Source organism: Musa acuminata, chromosome BXJ3-3 (genome assembly GCF_036884655.1).
Source record: "Musa acuminata AAA Group cultivar baxijiao chromosome BXJ3-3, Cavendish_Baxijiao_AAA, whole genome shotgun sequence".
Taxonomy (NCBI): domain Eukaryota; kingdom Viridiplantae; phylum Streptophyta; class Magnoliopsida; order Zingiberales; family Musaceae; genus Musa; species Musa acuminata.
Window position 1 is genome coordinate 27,582,661 of NC_088351.1, and position 13,492 is coordinate 27,596,152.

Here is a 13,492-nt window from a genome sequence, read left to right on the forward strand (position 1 = left end):
ATGTTCTTTGGAAGGTTATTCTCAAGTTCGTCATGTGCCACATTTGTCATTTTGTAAATCATCAATGACCCAATAAGTTCTTCAAGTGAAAATTTGTTTAAATCCTTGGCCTCTTGAATGGCCATTACTTTAGGATCCCAATTTTTAGAAAAGATCGTAAAAATTTATTAACAAGTTCGAAATTTGAAAAACATTTGCTAAGTGCTTTTAGACTATTGATAATATTCGTAAAACTGGTGTACATGTCTCCAATAGTCTCGGTTGGTTTCATTTGAAAAAGTTCAAAATCATGCATCAAAATATTTATCTTAAAATCTTTTACTCTACTAGTGCCTTCGTGTGTGATTTCGAGAGTATGCCAAATATCGAAAGTTGTTTCGCACATAGAAACCCGATTGAATTCATTTTTGTCTAAAGCACAAAATAGAGCATTCATAGCTCTAGTATTTAAAGAAAAAGTTTTCTTCTCCAAATCATTTCATTCTTTGGAGTAGAAGACTTTTTTAAACCATTTTCGATAATATTCCATAAATTCAAATCTATTGAAAGTAAAAAAACTCTCATCCGAGTTTTTCAATAAGTGTAGTCTGTCCCATTGAACATAGGAGGACAAACGATTGAAAAACCCTCTTGAAATCTGAAAAGAGTCATTTCTCTTGGGTGTTAAACCAAATGAGAAATAATGTGGATCTGATACCAACTGTTAGGAATAAGTCGACACTAAGAGGGGAGGGGAGGGGGTAAATTAGTGTAGCGGATAAAAATATCGATTTTATAAAATCTTCGTTCGTCGAAAATCGATCTCCGAAGGTATTTAACTTTAAAATGTTTGCAAGAATGTAATGAGCAAATAAAGTAAGTAAGGCAGTTTGCAGTTAAGGTAAATAGAAAAATAGAAATGCAAACTGTTTTATAATGGTTCAGTTGTTGTGACCTACATCTACTCCACCAATTCCTCTTCTATCGAGGCCATGACATCCACTATCGATTTTCCTTCAATGGGCGAAGACCAACTACCCTCTTCTCATTTTCATAGGTTTAGGAGTCAACCTTTACAAGCATATACTCCTCCCTAAATAGAATTCTAAACTTAAAACTAGAGGAGGGATTCTCTCAAGTGATTTCTATAGTGTTTTCTCACTTTTAAGCTCTCTATGCTTGTATGTGTTAATCAAGGATAAGAAAGGTATTTATATGCCTTAAGTGGATTCAAACTTGGAGCCTAAATATGTCTCATCCTCGGTCCTCTGGGTACTGGTGGTACCATCGCTTGATAGGGGTGGTACCATCGCCTGACAAGGGCGGTACCATCGCCTAATAGGCTCGGAGACTGAATTTGGGCGATACCACTACCTAGACCGATGGTACCATCGCCTGACATAGTCTCGAAGATTTTGTCACCTGTTGGGTCACTATTTGGGCCTTTTATTAAGATCAACACAGTCCATACATAGGCCTAACTAGCCCTTAATTGGGTTGGCCCAATTACAATCCCAATTATGTGCTAACCATGAATTCTAAGGCATATACTAAGCAAATTCGGTCCGGTTAGTCTTGGTTTCTTTCGGTGAGCTTCCGGCGAACTACCGACGATCTCTCGGTAATGTTCCAACGGACTCTCATCAAGCTCCTAGATTTCATGATGATCTTCTTGGCGAATTCCAATGAGCTTCTTCGATAAGCTTCTGGACTTCTTGGTCAATTCTGGCAGAACTTTCGACGAATGTCCGGACTTCCGACGAACTCTCGAACTCCCAATGAAGTCTCATTCTTGACTCCGAGACTTCATTTTGCTTTATGCCTTGATCACCATCATAGTTAATCCTAGGCAAATAAAACCTACTTCGATCTAGACAATTATTACAAAGCTTGAATCATGTTGTCTGGCATGTCATTGGTTCATCGACACTTCGTTTGATTCTTCGATGCATCATCCTCTCTTACGGCCTATTGCCCAATCGGCTGGTTGACCTCCTTAACTCTGATTTTCTTGGCCCGATGCTCGAACTCATGGCCCGAAGCCTTATACCGATACATCGACCGATCATTCGGCTTGACGTCCAATCTTCTGACATATTCCACTCCGGCCCAATATGATTCTTTCTGCTTTTAATTATCTCTCCCTGATTAAAGCTTCCTACATCACTCAAAACGTAGATTAAATCATAAACACTCTCAATTAGTTTCATCATCAAAATCCAAGATTCAACAGAAATAGCCTTAATCCATCTAGACAGAGATGCAATCCAGTGGTATGATTAGTATGAAACTTGCCACGGAGTTCCTTCATAGAAGCAGTTCAAGAGAGGGCTTCGTGTTTGTTTTAGCCCATCTGAATATGAGAATATGGATGGATAGCTCGCCAAAATTAATTAGACTTCTATAGTGTTGGAATATCGGAGCAGGTTTGAAAGATTATCAAATCAAGCCAAAGATTGGTCTGAACGATAATTTATGGGCACATTTATCGAAGGACTTAATCCAGATATTCGGTGTGAAGTCAAAGCTTGTCAACCCTGCACTATGATCGCTGCGATATCATTTGCACATTTACATGAGGAAAAAATCAGTAGGAAAAATCGTCGAAATAGAAGTGATAACAAACAGATGATCAACAAACCACCCACCCAATCTATTCCCAGCCGAAACCCTAAAACTCAAAGACTAACCCAAGAAGAACTTAAGGAAAGATTAGCGAAGGATTTGTATTGGCACAGTGATGAAAAGTGGAGTAGGGAGCATCGATGTAAACAAGAGCAATTTCTTATGATTGAACCAATTTAGAAGGAATCGGAAGCTAACAATATAGACTCTGATCATAAAGGTATGGATTCTGATGACGTTGTTGGACCTATCATACATATAGTGCATGCATTAGTCGGCTACTCTAATCTATAAACTATGAAAGTTGGAGAAATTTTGGAACATCAATATGTTACAATTTTGATTGATACTGGTAATACTAACAATTTTATGAATAGTAAGGTTGTCGATCGATTGGCATACCCTATTGAAGACTGTAATAAATTTGAAGTAAAGGTCGCTGATGGATAGATTTTAACCTGTGATAGCAAGTGTTCAAAGATTAAACTGACTTTGCAGGGCCAAGAGTTGCTTGTAGACTTCTTTTTGCAACCCTTGGAAGACTTCGAAGTGGTGCTCGGAATTGAATGGCTATCGACTTTGGGTGATGTTTCATGGAATTTTTCTAAACTAATCTTGAAGTTTTTTATTAATGGAAAGCAGGTGAGCCTAAAGGGAAGACATGGAAGTAAGGTCACAACTGCTACTAGCCATCAGATGGAGAGGGTTTTTCAGAAGACTACAATACGCCAACCTATTGCTTACACTATCAAGAAGTGGAGACCGTACATACTCAATCAATGAGTTGTGATGCACTACATATACCCTATGACTAAATTGCTGAAAGAGAAACTCCCTGAGTTTGATGCTGCTCAGCCTTGAGGACAAGGCTGATTTGAAGAGGGAGGAATTGTTAGGACCATTTTATTTTTTGAGCTTTTGAATAATATTTATTGAGTCTATTTAGTTCAGTTAGAATCGGATAGAGGTTTATTTAATATTTATTTATTATTAAGAGTCCAAGTCCTGGTGGACTCTAGGTGGAACTCTATAAATAGTGATGTAATCATTTATTTTCGACGGACAATGAGATATTATTAAATATTTTGACAAACCCTAGGAGGTTGATCCCCTCAAAGTGATCATCCCTTTTCTCCCCTTTCTTCCATGATAAAACCCTAGGGTCTTATCAGTTGACTCCCTTCATGCGGCTTAGGCATTTTACCAAGTTACACCTAAATTACTTCACTCCTCAATTTACATTGAGTTGAATGTGACCCTCACACCCACCATTACACGGGTCAGCCTTTCATTGAGTTCGATCTCCATATTGACTCCAAGTGTGTCTTCATTTGTATTGCCTTGGGTCGCTCCCCCACTTGATTTTGTAATGCATCCCCTAATGCATTATCTCAAGCGAGATCATACGACGACTCCTCGTGGCTTGCTCAGTCCGTTGAGCTTTGTGGAGTTGTTATCTTGAGGTACTCCTCTTCAACATGTGTGGTATGTTATACATTATTCTCTCTCTGGAGAACCAGGACTAATCCCTCCAAGGTATCTATCCCATTGGAGCAACTTCCCTCTTCGCATCCTTTCCTCTGGAAGTTTCGAAGACCACCATCCCCCTTAGACTACTCCTCCTTGCTAAACAAATTGTGTATTGTTTTGCCCCCGTAAATGCACTTGCTAAATTGGGACTCCTCGCTAATATAACCCCTACTACACCCCTCAAGGCCTAGCAACATGTTGAACTCGCTACACACTTCAGTCTTCTATGGATATATTCTTCTTATGCCAAAGAGAAAGTTTCAATGCTCCAATGTGCTGAGTTTCGGTCACTTTGGGATGGCCACGAATATTCTATCGTTCATATACAAGCCCTTGCATGAGTACCAAATTATTCGAGTTAGTAATTCCCCTCACCTTTGTGAGCTTTGTACAACTCTTTCGGTCGCAGGACAACCTATTTCATCTTGCATAGTCTCCTCCTTTACCAAGCGCCTTGCTTACCTTGAGCACCATCAAGATGGTTGCCAACGTCGAGCAGTAGCTTGAACTTAGCCATCCCAACCTTTGTGCATTATATATTTTTCTAAGCTTACTTGTTCTCGTGGTGTCTCTTTCGCGAAGAGTTGGCCATTCCTCTGAATGTCAATATCAGGTGCCTACTCATCTAAGCTACTCATTTTCCCTATATCTCCATGCTCGTTTCCCCAAACAGTTACAAATGCTAGTTGCCCTCAACGCAGCCTCGCTAGGTCCCCCACGTCTCTATGCCAAGTGTTTCTATGTGTGCTTGTCCTGCTCTGATACCATATATGATGCACTTAGCTAGTTTTGCCTAAGTTGTGTGGCACCCTTGTGTGTTCGTCCGCAAAGGTCAGCCTCTCCAAAACCTCCTATGGTCCCATAGGACCTACAAAAGATAAAACGGGTTAGAGAAAGTATCTCACTTAGGATCCATAAGCAATCATTTCAGTAAATACTTCATAGCCAATGCAAATTATAAACAAACTTCACAAGCTCTGAACGGTCGCACAATAAAAGGTCCAAAATGATCCGAAATCTCCCACAAGTGTCCACATAATACAATGTTTATTTATAACCTAAAACGGCCACCAAATCCAATAAAAATGGGGCTGTTAAGTATTCAACCATCCCTCTACATGCTGTGCAAAGCATAAATAAACCAAAAGACATGGATATATATAAGTATTACATCGAACACCCTATTTACAATTTTGTCTGTGATTGGCCGCATGGGGCAAAATAGTAGCTAGGGTTTCCTGGCTACCCATGGACACCCTGCAGCCAAGAAGGTGGTTGGTCTTTTCCTATTGAAGGAAGACCATTAGTGGATGCCGGTGACCTCGACGAAGGAGGAATCGGAAGTGGACGTAGGTCACAATGACCAAACCACTATAAATCTGGTGTGTTTTTTCCTTATTACTTACTTTCATTACTTAGCTGCTCACTTCACTTTACATTTGCTCTAAGTCATTACTCTCATTGCTTTTCGATAGGGCTTTGTTGAAATGATTTTATTGAATGATATTTTTCAAATCAATGTTTTTATCGTAAGCACTAATTCACCCCCTCCTCTTAATACTACTATATTGATCCTAATAATGAATGCATGTGTAATCAATGAGGGGTGAGCATCAGTTACCCCTTGAATTTCTATGGCAAAGTGAGTAATAAAGAGGGAGAGAGACTCATCCTCCTTCTATCTTAGCCCGAGGAGTGTTGCTGCAGATGGCTTGGGTCATATGTTGACTAAAAAAGTGTAACTAGAATTCCTTAGCGGGTTGGTCAAAAGATGTGATCGAAAATGTTTATAGTCAATTGTACCACACCCGAGCCAGTTCTCATAGGGTGGTGGGAAACGCTTGGCACATCAAAGCATCGAATGTGCTATACAAAGCCATCTGGGCTCGAAAAGCAACAACATATTCTACCGGATCAGTACCACTATCATAGGCCTCCAACGTCAAGAGGTAGGAGTTAAGCAAGATGAGTTTGTCTTGAATTTCTTGGGTGAAGGGGGATCCTCTTGTCGCATTGTCCCTGTGATCTTTCTTGGTTTTGTACACTTCTTTTTGGACCTCGTCCATATGTTAGTTTGTCCTCTACAGTTGAGCCCATAATGAATCCTCTACTAAGTCAGACAATAATATATCTGCTTCGGGAAAGGCAGGAATGGTATGTTGAGTGTCGCGCCCTGATATTGGCCTTAGGTTTCTTGGTCGTTCCACGGTCGGAGGGTCAACATTAGGAGCCATAAGCAATGGGCCAACTAGAGAGATGTCGCACCTCGGGTAAGCAAAGGTTGGCGGGGATACGGGTGATGATGGCAAGGGAGGAGCTACTTCTTGAACGAGCTATGGTATATGGGGTGCGATGGTCTGTATAATTCATGCCAATGCCTGCATGCCTCACCTAACGGGTGAGGCTAAGGAATGCCTCCATGGGGACCACCATCTATCCTGTGCTAATCCCGGGAGGTGGGGGCCCAAGGTCGTTGAATGAACACTAATAGTGTGCAGAGATTTAGGTGGAGGTATTCCCTTTTATCTGTAGAGGAGCAAATGATTGGTCTCCGAGGTGGAAGGTAGAATGGGCAGCGAGCACCTCCTCGGAAGGGTGCTCGTTGAGGTTGTTTGCTAGCGAATGCTCTTGCAATATCGGGACCCTCCTTTTAGTGTCAAAATGATGTGATTCTTTATATCGTGGCTCAGGAAGGGGCATGACATGGTTTGGTCCCGATTGTATAAGGTCGTCCACATGGTTACTCGAAAGGAAGGCTTCACGGAGAAGGGACAAAGAACCATGGTCGTCGTCTCCTAGGGTGTTCTTCGACAATTCCGCGAGGGGCTTTTGGTCCTGAGACCCCGCACAATAAGTCAACATCGAAGCGAGAAATTTTGACTTGACTCCCCTTGTGCTTACTGGTGTCCGTCGACATTTTCAACGAGCGATTTGTATGCTTCGAGACCACCCTTTCGACCCCATGCTTTACGGGGTTGTATCCTCGCTGGTAAGCATCACTTGATTCCGAATAGCATGGATTTGCAGCACACCGCTTTAGATTTGTATGGCATCGCTTCTGAACTAGACTGCATCACTTTAGGACGTAGCCATTCTTGTGTTGTTTCGTACTGTTTTGATATGTGTACATTATTTTGACTGGAGTGACATGATTTGAGATGGCTACCAGTTAGGTAGTACCAAAATATCCTCTATCATACTGAAATATCAAACATTTTATCTTTTAGTCGATCGAAGCCTCACTATTGGTGGGTGAATTCGAGGGTAAGAAAGGTATAGTTAAAAGTGACTTCACCAAAGAGATGAGGGGACGAAATCTAACTATCATCGTTTGGATGCTATGAGATATAAATATTGAGAATTTTTTAGATGAGACATGGGTAAAAGAGAGTGTTAAAGAGATGTTAATAATATATCAAAAATTTAAAACCTAATTATTATTGAAGAAAATATATATTTATAAAAATGACTACAATCAATGTATGCAGATTTTGTGGCCAATGGTCACTAATTTTCAAACCAAACAGATCAAGAAAGCAAAATACCTCATCAATTCCATTTGGGAGGTCGGTTCAAGTCTCAAAGGTGGGAGAGACCATGTCTAACTAGAAAAAATTGAAACCTAAGAAAAAAACATTTTATTTAAAATAAGAATATTTTTTTTTTAGCTCTAAGTGGTATTATAAGAGAAAAAGTTATACCAAAGCTAGTGTTTTCTTATACTCATCCATAACATTAGTTTTTATTATAATATAATATTTTTATTATATTTTATATAACATAAATGTATAATTTATGTGCATTTTTTAAATAGTAATGAGAGACTATTTGATGTTATGAAAAATGAGACTTCTTTCTATCACTTCTTCACGAAGAAAACAAAACAAGAATCCTTTACCGTGATCGAATATATTTTTTCACTTGTTGGAAAAAATTAATTAATTAAAAAAATTTATAATTCGAAAAGAAAAATAAATTGGAGATGCAAGATATCGATCCCGTACATCTCGCATACTAAGCGAGCACTCAACCATCTAAGCTACATCCCCTTTTTGTTATTGATTTATATTAAATCTCTATTATGACATTAAAAATTAAAATTGCCTCCCATTTGTATATCCAAAAATTATTTATGAAATGAGCATATTTCTCATTAATCGAAATCAAATGCATTTTAGTTCCCGAGTGGCTTGAGCATCATCAACCACGAAGCCTCACGCGTGTCTCACGTGGCTGTCACCGTCGTAATTACCTGCCTTCCGGCGGCGACCAAAACCATCCGCCCTTTAACGAATCCCTTCGGTTTCCCTCTCCGTCTGCTCGCCCTCCGACGGGATACACCCTCCTTCATTCTGTACACCTTAATCCCCTCGCGCCACCTTAGACGGCTCGCTTCATTACACGGTCCTCAAGGAGCTCCACTGCTTTGCTCCCTCACACCCGATCCCGCCTCGGCTCCATTTAGCTTCTACTCCTTCCTCCGATCGCGATCTCTCCCTTCGCCTTGCTCGTATCGGAGGATTTACCCCTTTCGCTCTCTCTCCAATCCAAGTTCTGAGCTTAATTCTTAAGCTATGGCGTCGTCGTCTCTGCCGTTCGCCTCGGGGCCCCCGAGGCCGCGGCCAGGATTCGCCCGCGCCCCCCAGATCGGCTGCCTCCAGCGCTCCCCTCCCGCCCTCGCCTTTCTCCGCACCTCTCCCGGCCTCCTCCCGTCCCGGCCCTCCCCAATTCGCCTCCCGCCCGCCAGCTGCGGCCTTTCCGCAGGGCCTGCCGCTGCCCCTGTGGCCGCTGCTGCATCGCGGACGTTCACAAGTCCACCGGCTTCGCTGCAATTCCGTAGACCGCCAATGTCGCACCCCTTGTCCGGATGGCCGACCTCGCAGCCGCCCTTCTCTGGATCACAGCCAGCCTTGGCCGGACCGCCCACCACGCAGCTGCCTTTCAACAGACCGCCCACCACGCAGCTGCCTTTCAACAGACCACCCACATCGCATCAACCATCGACGCAGCAGACATTCACCAGACCGCCAGTTTCACAGCCGTATATGGGCTCATCAACCTCCCAGCCGTATGCAGGACGGCCATCCTCGATCTTTCGCCACTACAGCTCCAGCTTGGCAGGTGAGTGAAATTTCGTTGTCTGCCAAGAGTCAGAAGACTTGCCTTGAATCTAAACGATAAAAAAAGGTGAATTTTTTTAAACGTTTGTTTACTAAAATTCGACTGATCTGAAACCCCTTCTTCGGTTTTACCTTTGCTAGATTTTCTATATATTTTATCATTTAAATTTTTTTTATATTGATATTTTTTTCTTCAGTAAATATAAATTTTGTTGATCCTAGAGGTTGAAATATTATCATTTCTTGTAATAGTTAGTGAAAACATGATGTTTAGATAATCAATACATGCCTAGTATAATATCAAATTCCTGTATTTTAATATTATTAAATCCGTAATTAATTCTTTGTCCGTAATTAATTCTTTGTTAGCAATATGAATGGGACAAAATCTCAATCCCTGCCTTAAATACATTATATCTCCTGATAAAATAATTATGCAATATATTATATCCAATGCTTTAGTTCGTTTGTCTAGTTTCTCCACACAAACTAATGATGCAAAAAAATACGTGATATTAGAATCAATTAATGCATATAAAGAAATATCATAAATAAATATCTCACCTGAGATAACTGAAAAGCTAGCCTCTACTTGGTCATTACAAAGACTGCTCGAAACTTTTCTTTGTTCTAATGAGATTGTTATACAATTCCTTGCTAAATGTCTTCATTTTCCACATCAAAAATATAGTCTTTTAACTTTAAGACATATTCCCATATGATACTTTCCTCATTTAGGACAAGTGGATCTTTACGCTTGAATTGGCTAAGAAGACTAGGACGTCTGACTAACTTTCTTTGTGTAAGACATTTGGATTGCCTCTATTATTATCCTTGACATGTGTACAATTTTCTTTTATAGTTCAGAATCTATTATCGTGGCTTGTTGCTAAAATATATCCTTGACACATCATGACTGGTGCATCTATGGGACTTGAAAAATTTTTTACTCGACTTCATCTGCCTCCAAGGCCTTTTTCATTACTAGAGAATAAGGAATATCTAGGGTATTCATTGTCATCTTCATATTGTGATAAATTACTACTATAAATCTTTATAAAAATTAATCCACCCTTAAGGTATTGGTGCTAACCGTGTGAGGGTAAATCGGGATAACTCCTCAAACTTCCTGATGTAATATATCACCGATTGATTTTCTTGCTTGAGGTCAACAAATTCTTTCATTTTGATTGATTGGTGGGTTACACTGAAATACTTTTGATCAAAGATCTCCTTAAATCTTTCTCGGATCTTTTGTTCAGCATCTACAGTTCCCTTCTTGCATCCCACCAGTGATGGTTATCTTTTAGCACAATATAAGTTGTACAAATCAGTTTATCTTCGTCTAGAATCATTGCATACTCAAAGATTCTTTCAATATTTCTTATCCAATTCTCAACTATTAGTATATTTGTATCACCTTCGAAGATTGATGGATTATTCTTTCTAAACCTCTCACTTGTTGATTCTACGACATCATATGCTATCGACCCACCTCCTGTCCTCGGGCCAATAACTACTATAGTTGTCTAGATTATCTCTCCAACAATTCTATTAACATATTAATCATCATATTTCTTTGATCTGTCTCTTTATCACCACGAGTCTTTTACTAAGACTATTAACTTGTCCTTCGGTTCTTATGATATATTTCTAATTAATCTTAAATTATTCACACCTTAACCATCAAATATTAGTGTATCAAATAATAATTAAAAAATTAATACAACTTAATTATTAAAATTTAAAAAATATTTAAAAAATATTTAAAAAATATGTCCAAAATATTTAGGAATATAAATATTGCATCCCATGTAGCCCGACATGGAAGGGAGCACCTAAAACCAATTTAAAAGAATATCTTGATGTCAGCTTCAATCACATATCCTTTAGCTGGACTTAGCATAGGTAAAAGCAATGAAGAATAATACTAAAGCAAGGCACGGCGTTAACCAAATAGGATATAGAAGGGTTTAAGATTAGTCGAATTTTAGCAACCAACAAAAGAAGAAAGAATTCATTTATTTTGCATCGTTTATATTTAAATGAAGGTTAGTCTTCTTACCGTAGATAGAGAATAGAATTTCATGAACTAATTACCCTTAGACTAATCTTTACCATCCCGATCCTTAGACTTAAAAAAATTATATTGGCATTCCTATAATTATAAAAGTGAAACATTTAACCCTATTTTTCCTAACGTCATCGACTTTACCCACGAAAGATATGGCACATGTTGCCACGTGCAAGAATGACACGAAAAAGAGAGATAAAAATATAATTTTACTATCCTCATCTCTTGCATCATCCAAAAGATATTAATTTTACATAAAGATAACTTCAGTGAAAGCTTCACTATCCTCTCCTTCGGTTTCATTATCCTTCCATCTGATTTCGCTATCCTCCAGGACTATCTACCCAACAACGTCGTTAGTGGCATGCGCAAGGTCGATGGCTCTCTGCTGATCGTGGTATTCCAGAGGCACATCAGACCTTGGTGAAGGGTTTCAGGTTTTGATGTACGAAAGCCAATCCAACTCTTTGAAGAATGTTGGGTTTTCTATTGCACTAATGGGTGCTATCACAAAGCAGGGCTACGAGAAGCTAACAACAATACAGTGTCAGGCTCTGCCCATTGTACTTTCTGGCTTTGAGCCACAACGACAATCTATTGTTGGTCAAATTAGACCAGATCAGCAGACATTACTTTTTTTCTGCCACTATGTCATACAAAGTTGAACGCTTAGCAAGAGAAATTCTCTTTGATCCTGTAAGGATTACACTTGTAGTGTAATGGATGTTCATTCCTTAGTTTTGTGTCAAGTTATGTACCACCTTTAAATGAAGAAATACAATGTCCAGTTCATTCCTAAGAATTATTGAATTGGATGTATATACTGAATGGTTGTTGTTGCTGAAAGCTGTTGCATTTGTGAATGACTGTTGCTGCTAAATGCTATTGCAGCTGAAAGCTCTTGCGGTAGAAAACTGAACATTTGTGCTGCAGATGAATTGCTGCTACAGAAAACTGAACAAATGGACTCGTTTGGAATATAAAAAAAGCATGAACAAATATGACTACTGCATCTGAAAGTTGTTGCTGCAGGAAACTGAATAGATGGACTCATCTGGAATATGAAAGCATGAACAAATGCAGCTACATTGAAGTAGTGTCATCTGGAATATGACCAGTATAGCTGAAAGCTGTTCAGATGAATTACTGCTGTAGAAAAGTGAACAAATGAACATGTCTGGAATATGGAAGCATGAACAAATGTATATTATCTGGAATATGAAAGCATGCAAATGTTAACATTTGATCTGGAATACAAAGCATTCATCTCAACAAATCTGGAATATGACACTGTTGTATTCTTGTATTCAATCTGAACATTTGATCTGGAATATGAAACTGAATAAATATAAAAGCAAAGCATTCATCTCAACAAATCTGTAATATGACATTGTTGTATTCAATCTGAACATTTGATCTGGAATATGAAACTGAATAAATATGAAAGCAAGGCATTCATTTCAATAAATCTGGAATATGACACTGTTGTATTCAATCTGAACATTTGATCTGGAATATGAAACTAAATAAATATGAAAGCATGGAACTACATGTTATATTTCAGCAGCTCAAATACGTATCCATCTAAGAGACTCATCGACAAATCTGCACAAATCTGGAATATGAATTTGAACAAAACATTTAGAGTTTTCCCAGAACTCAACCAATTTAATTTACAGTCATTCAAAATGACCAAACTATCAATTTAATTTATAGCCCTCCAAAAATGACCAAAGACTATCCAAAATGATCAAAATCTGTCGAAAATTACCAAAGGTTGTTCAAAATGATCAAAAGCTATCCAAAAGATCATTGTTTTCTTTTAATCTACAGTAAAAAAATCAAATAATAATAGCAATTGAATCAAGAACAATCTCATAATTACTGCAATTTATTCCTTAGTATTGGAGGATGTTCATTATCTAGTGTTACCATTAGTGTTTACTGTGGAGTCCACCCTGTATTATACACTGGAGCACTCACAGGTGGATTAAAAGCAACAGCCATGCCACACTAGCAGGATGTTCTGGTTGTGCTTTAGTAGCATATTATTCAGCTTGTGTTATTGCTGGAGATGTTTGTCTTTTCCTACATTCTTTTTTATGGGACAAAGACTATGGTATTTTACCTTTTTAGCGTAGGACCTTTCGGTAGCGTATTATTC

The 13,492-nt window shown here is 39.0% G+C and overlaps 1 protein-coding gene across 2 annotated transcripts; it reads left to right on the top strand.

Moving 5' to 3' along the window:
- The first annotated feature begins 8,245 nt into the window (after positions 1 to 8,245).
- Positions 8,246 to 12,588, top strand: LOC103978442 (gibberellin-regulated protein 14-like). 2 transcript variants are annotated; one of them, XR_010495004.1, is made up of 2 exons: positions 8,246 to 9,255; positions 11,663 to 12,130. XR_010495004.1 is itself a non-coding variant. In XM_065142863.1 (2 exons), exons 1-2 carry the CDS (start codon positions 8,709 to 8,711, stop codon positions 12,309 to 12,311), a joined length of 639 nt encoding a protein of 212 aa, XP_064998935.1. In that variant the 5' UTR covers positions 8,349 to 8,708; the 3' UTR covers positions 12,312 to 12,588. The 2 variants fall into 2 exon arrangements, 1 of the variants encoding a protein (XP_064998935.1); XM_065142863.1 differs by lacking the exon at positions 11,663 to 12,130 and adding an exon at positions 12,220 to 12,588 and having other exon boundaries at positions 8,349 to 9,255.
- Positions 12,589 to 13,492: the final 904 nt, after the last annotated feature.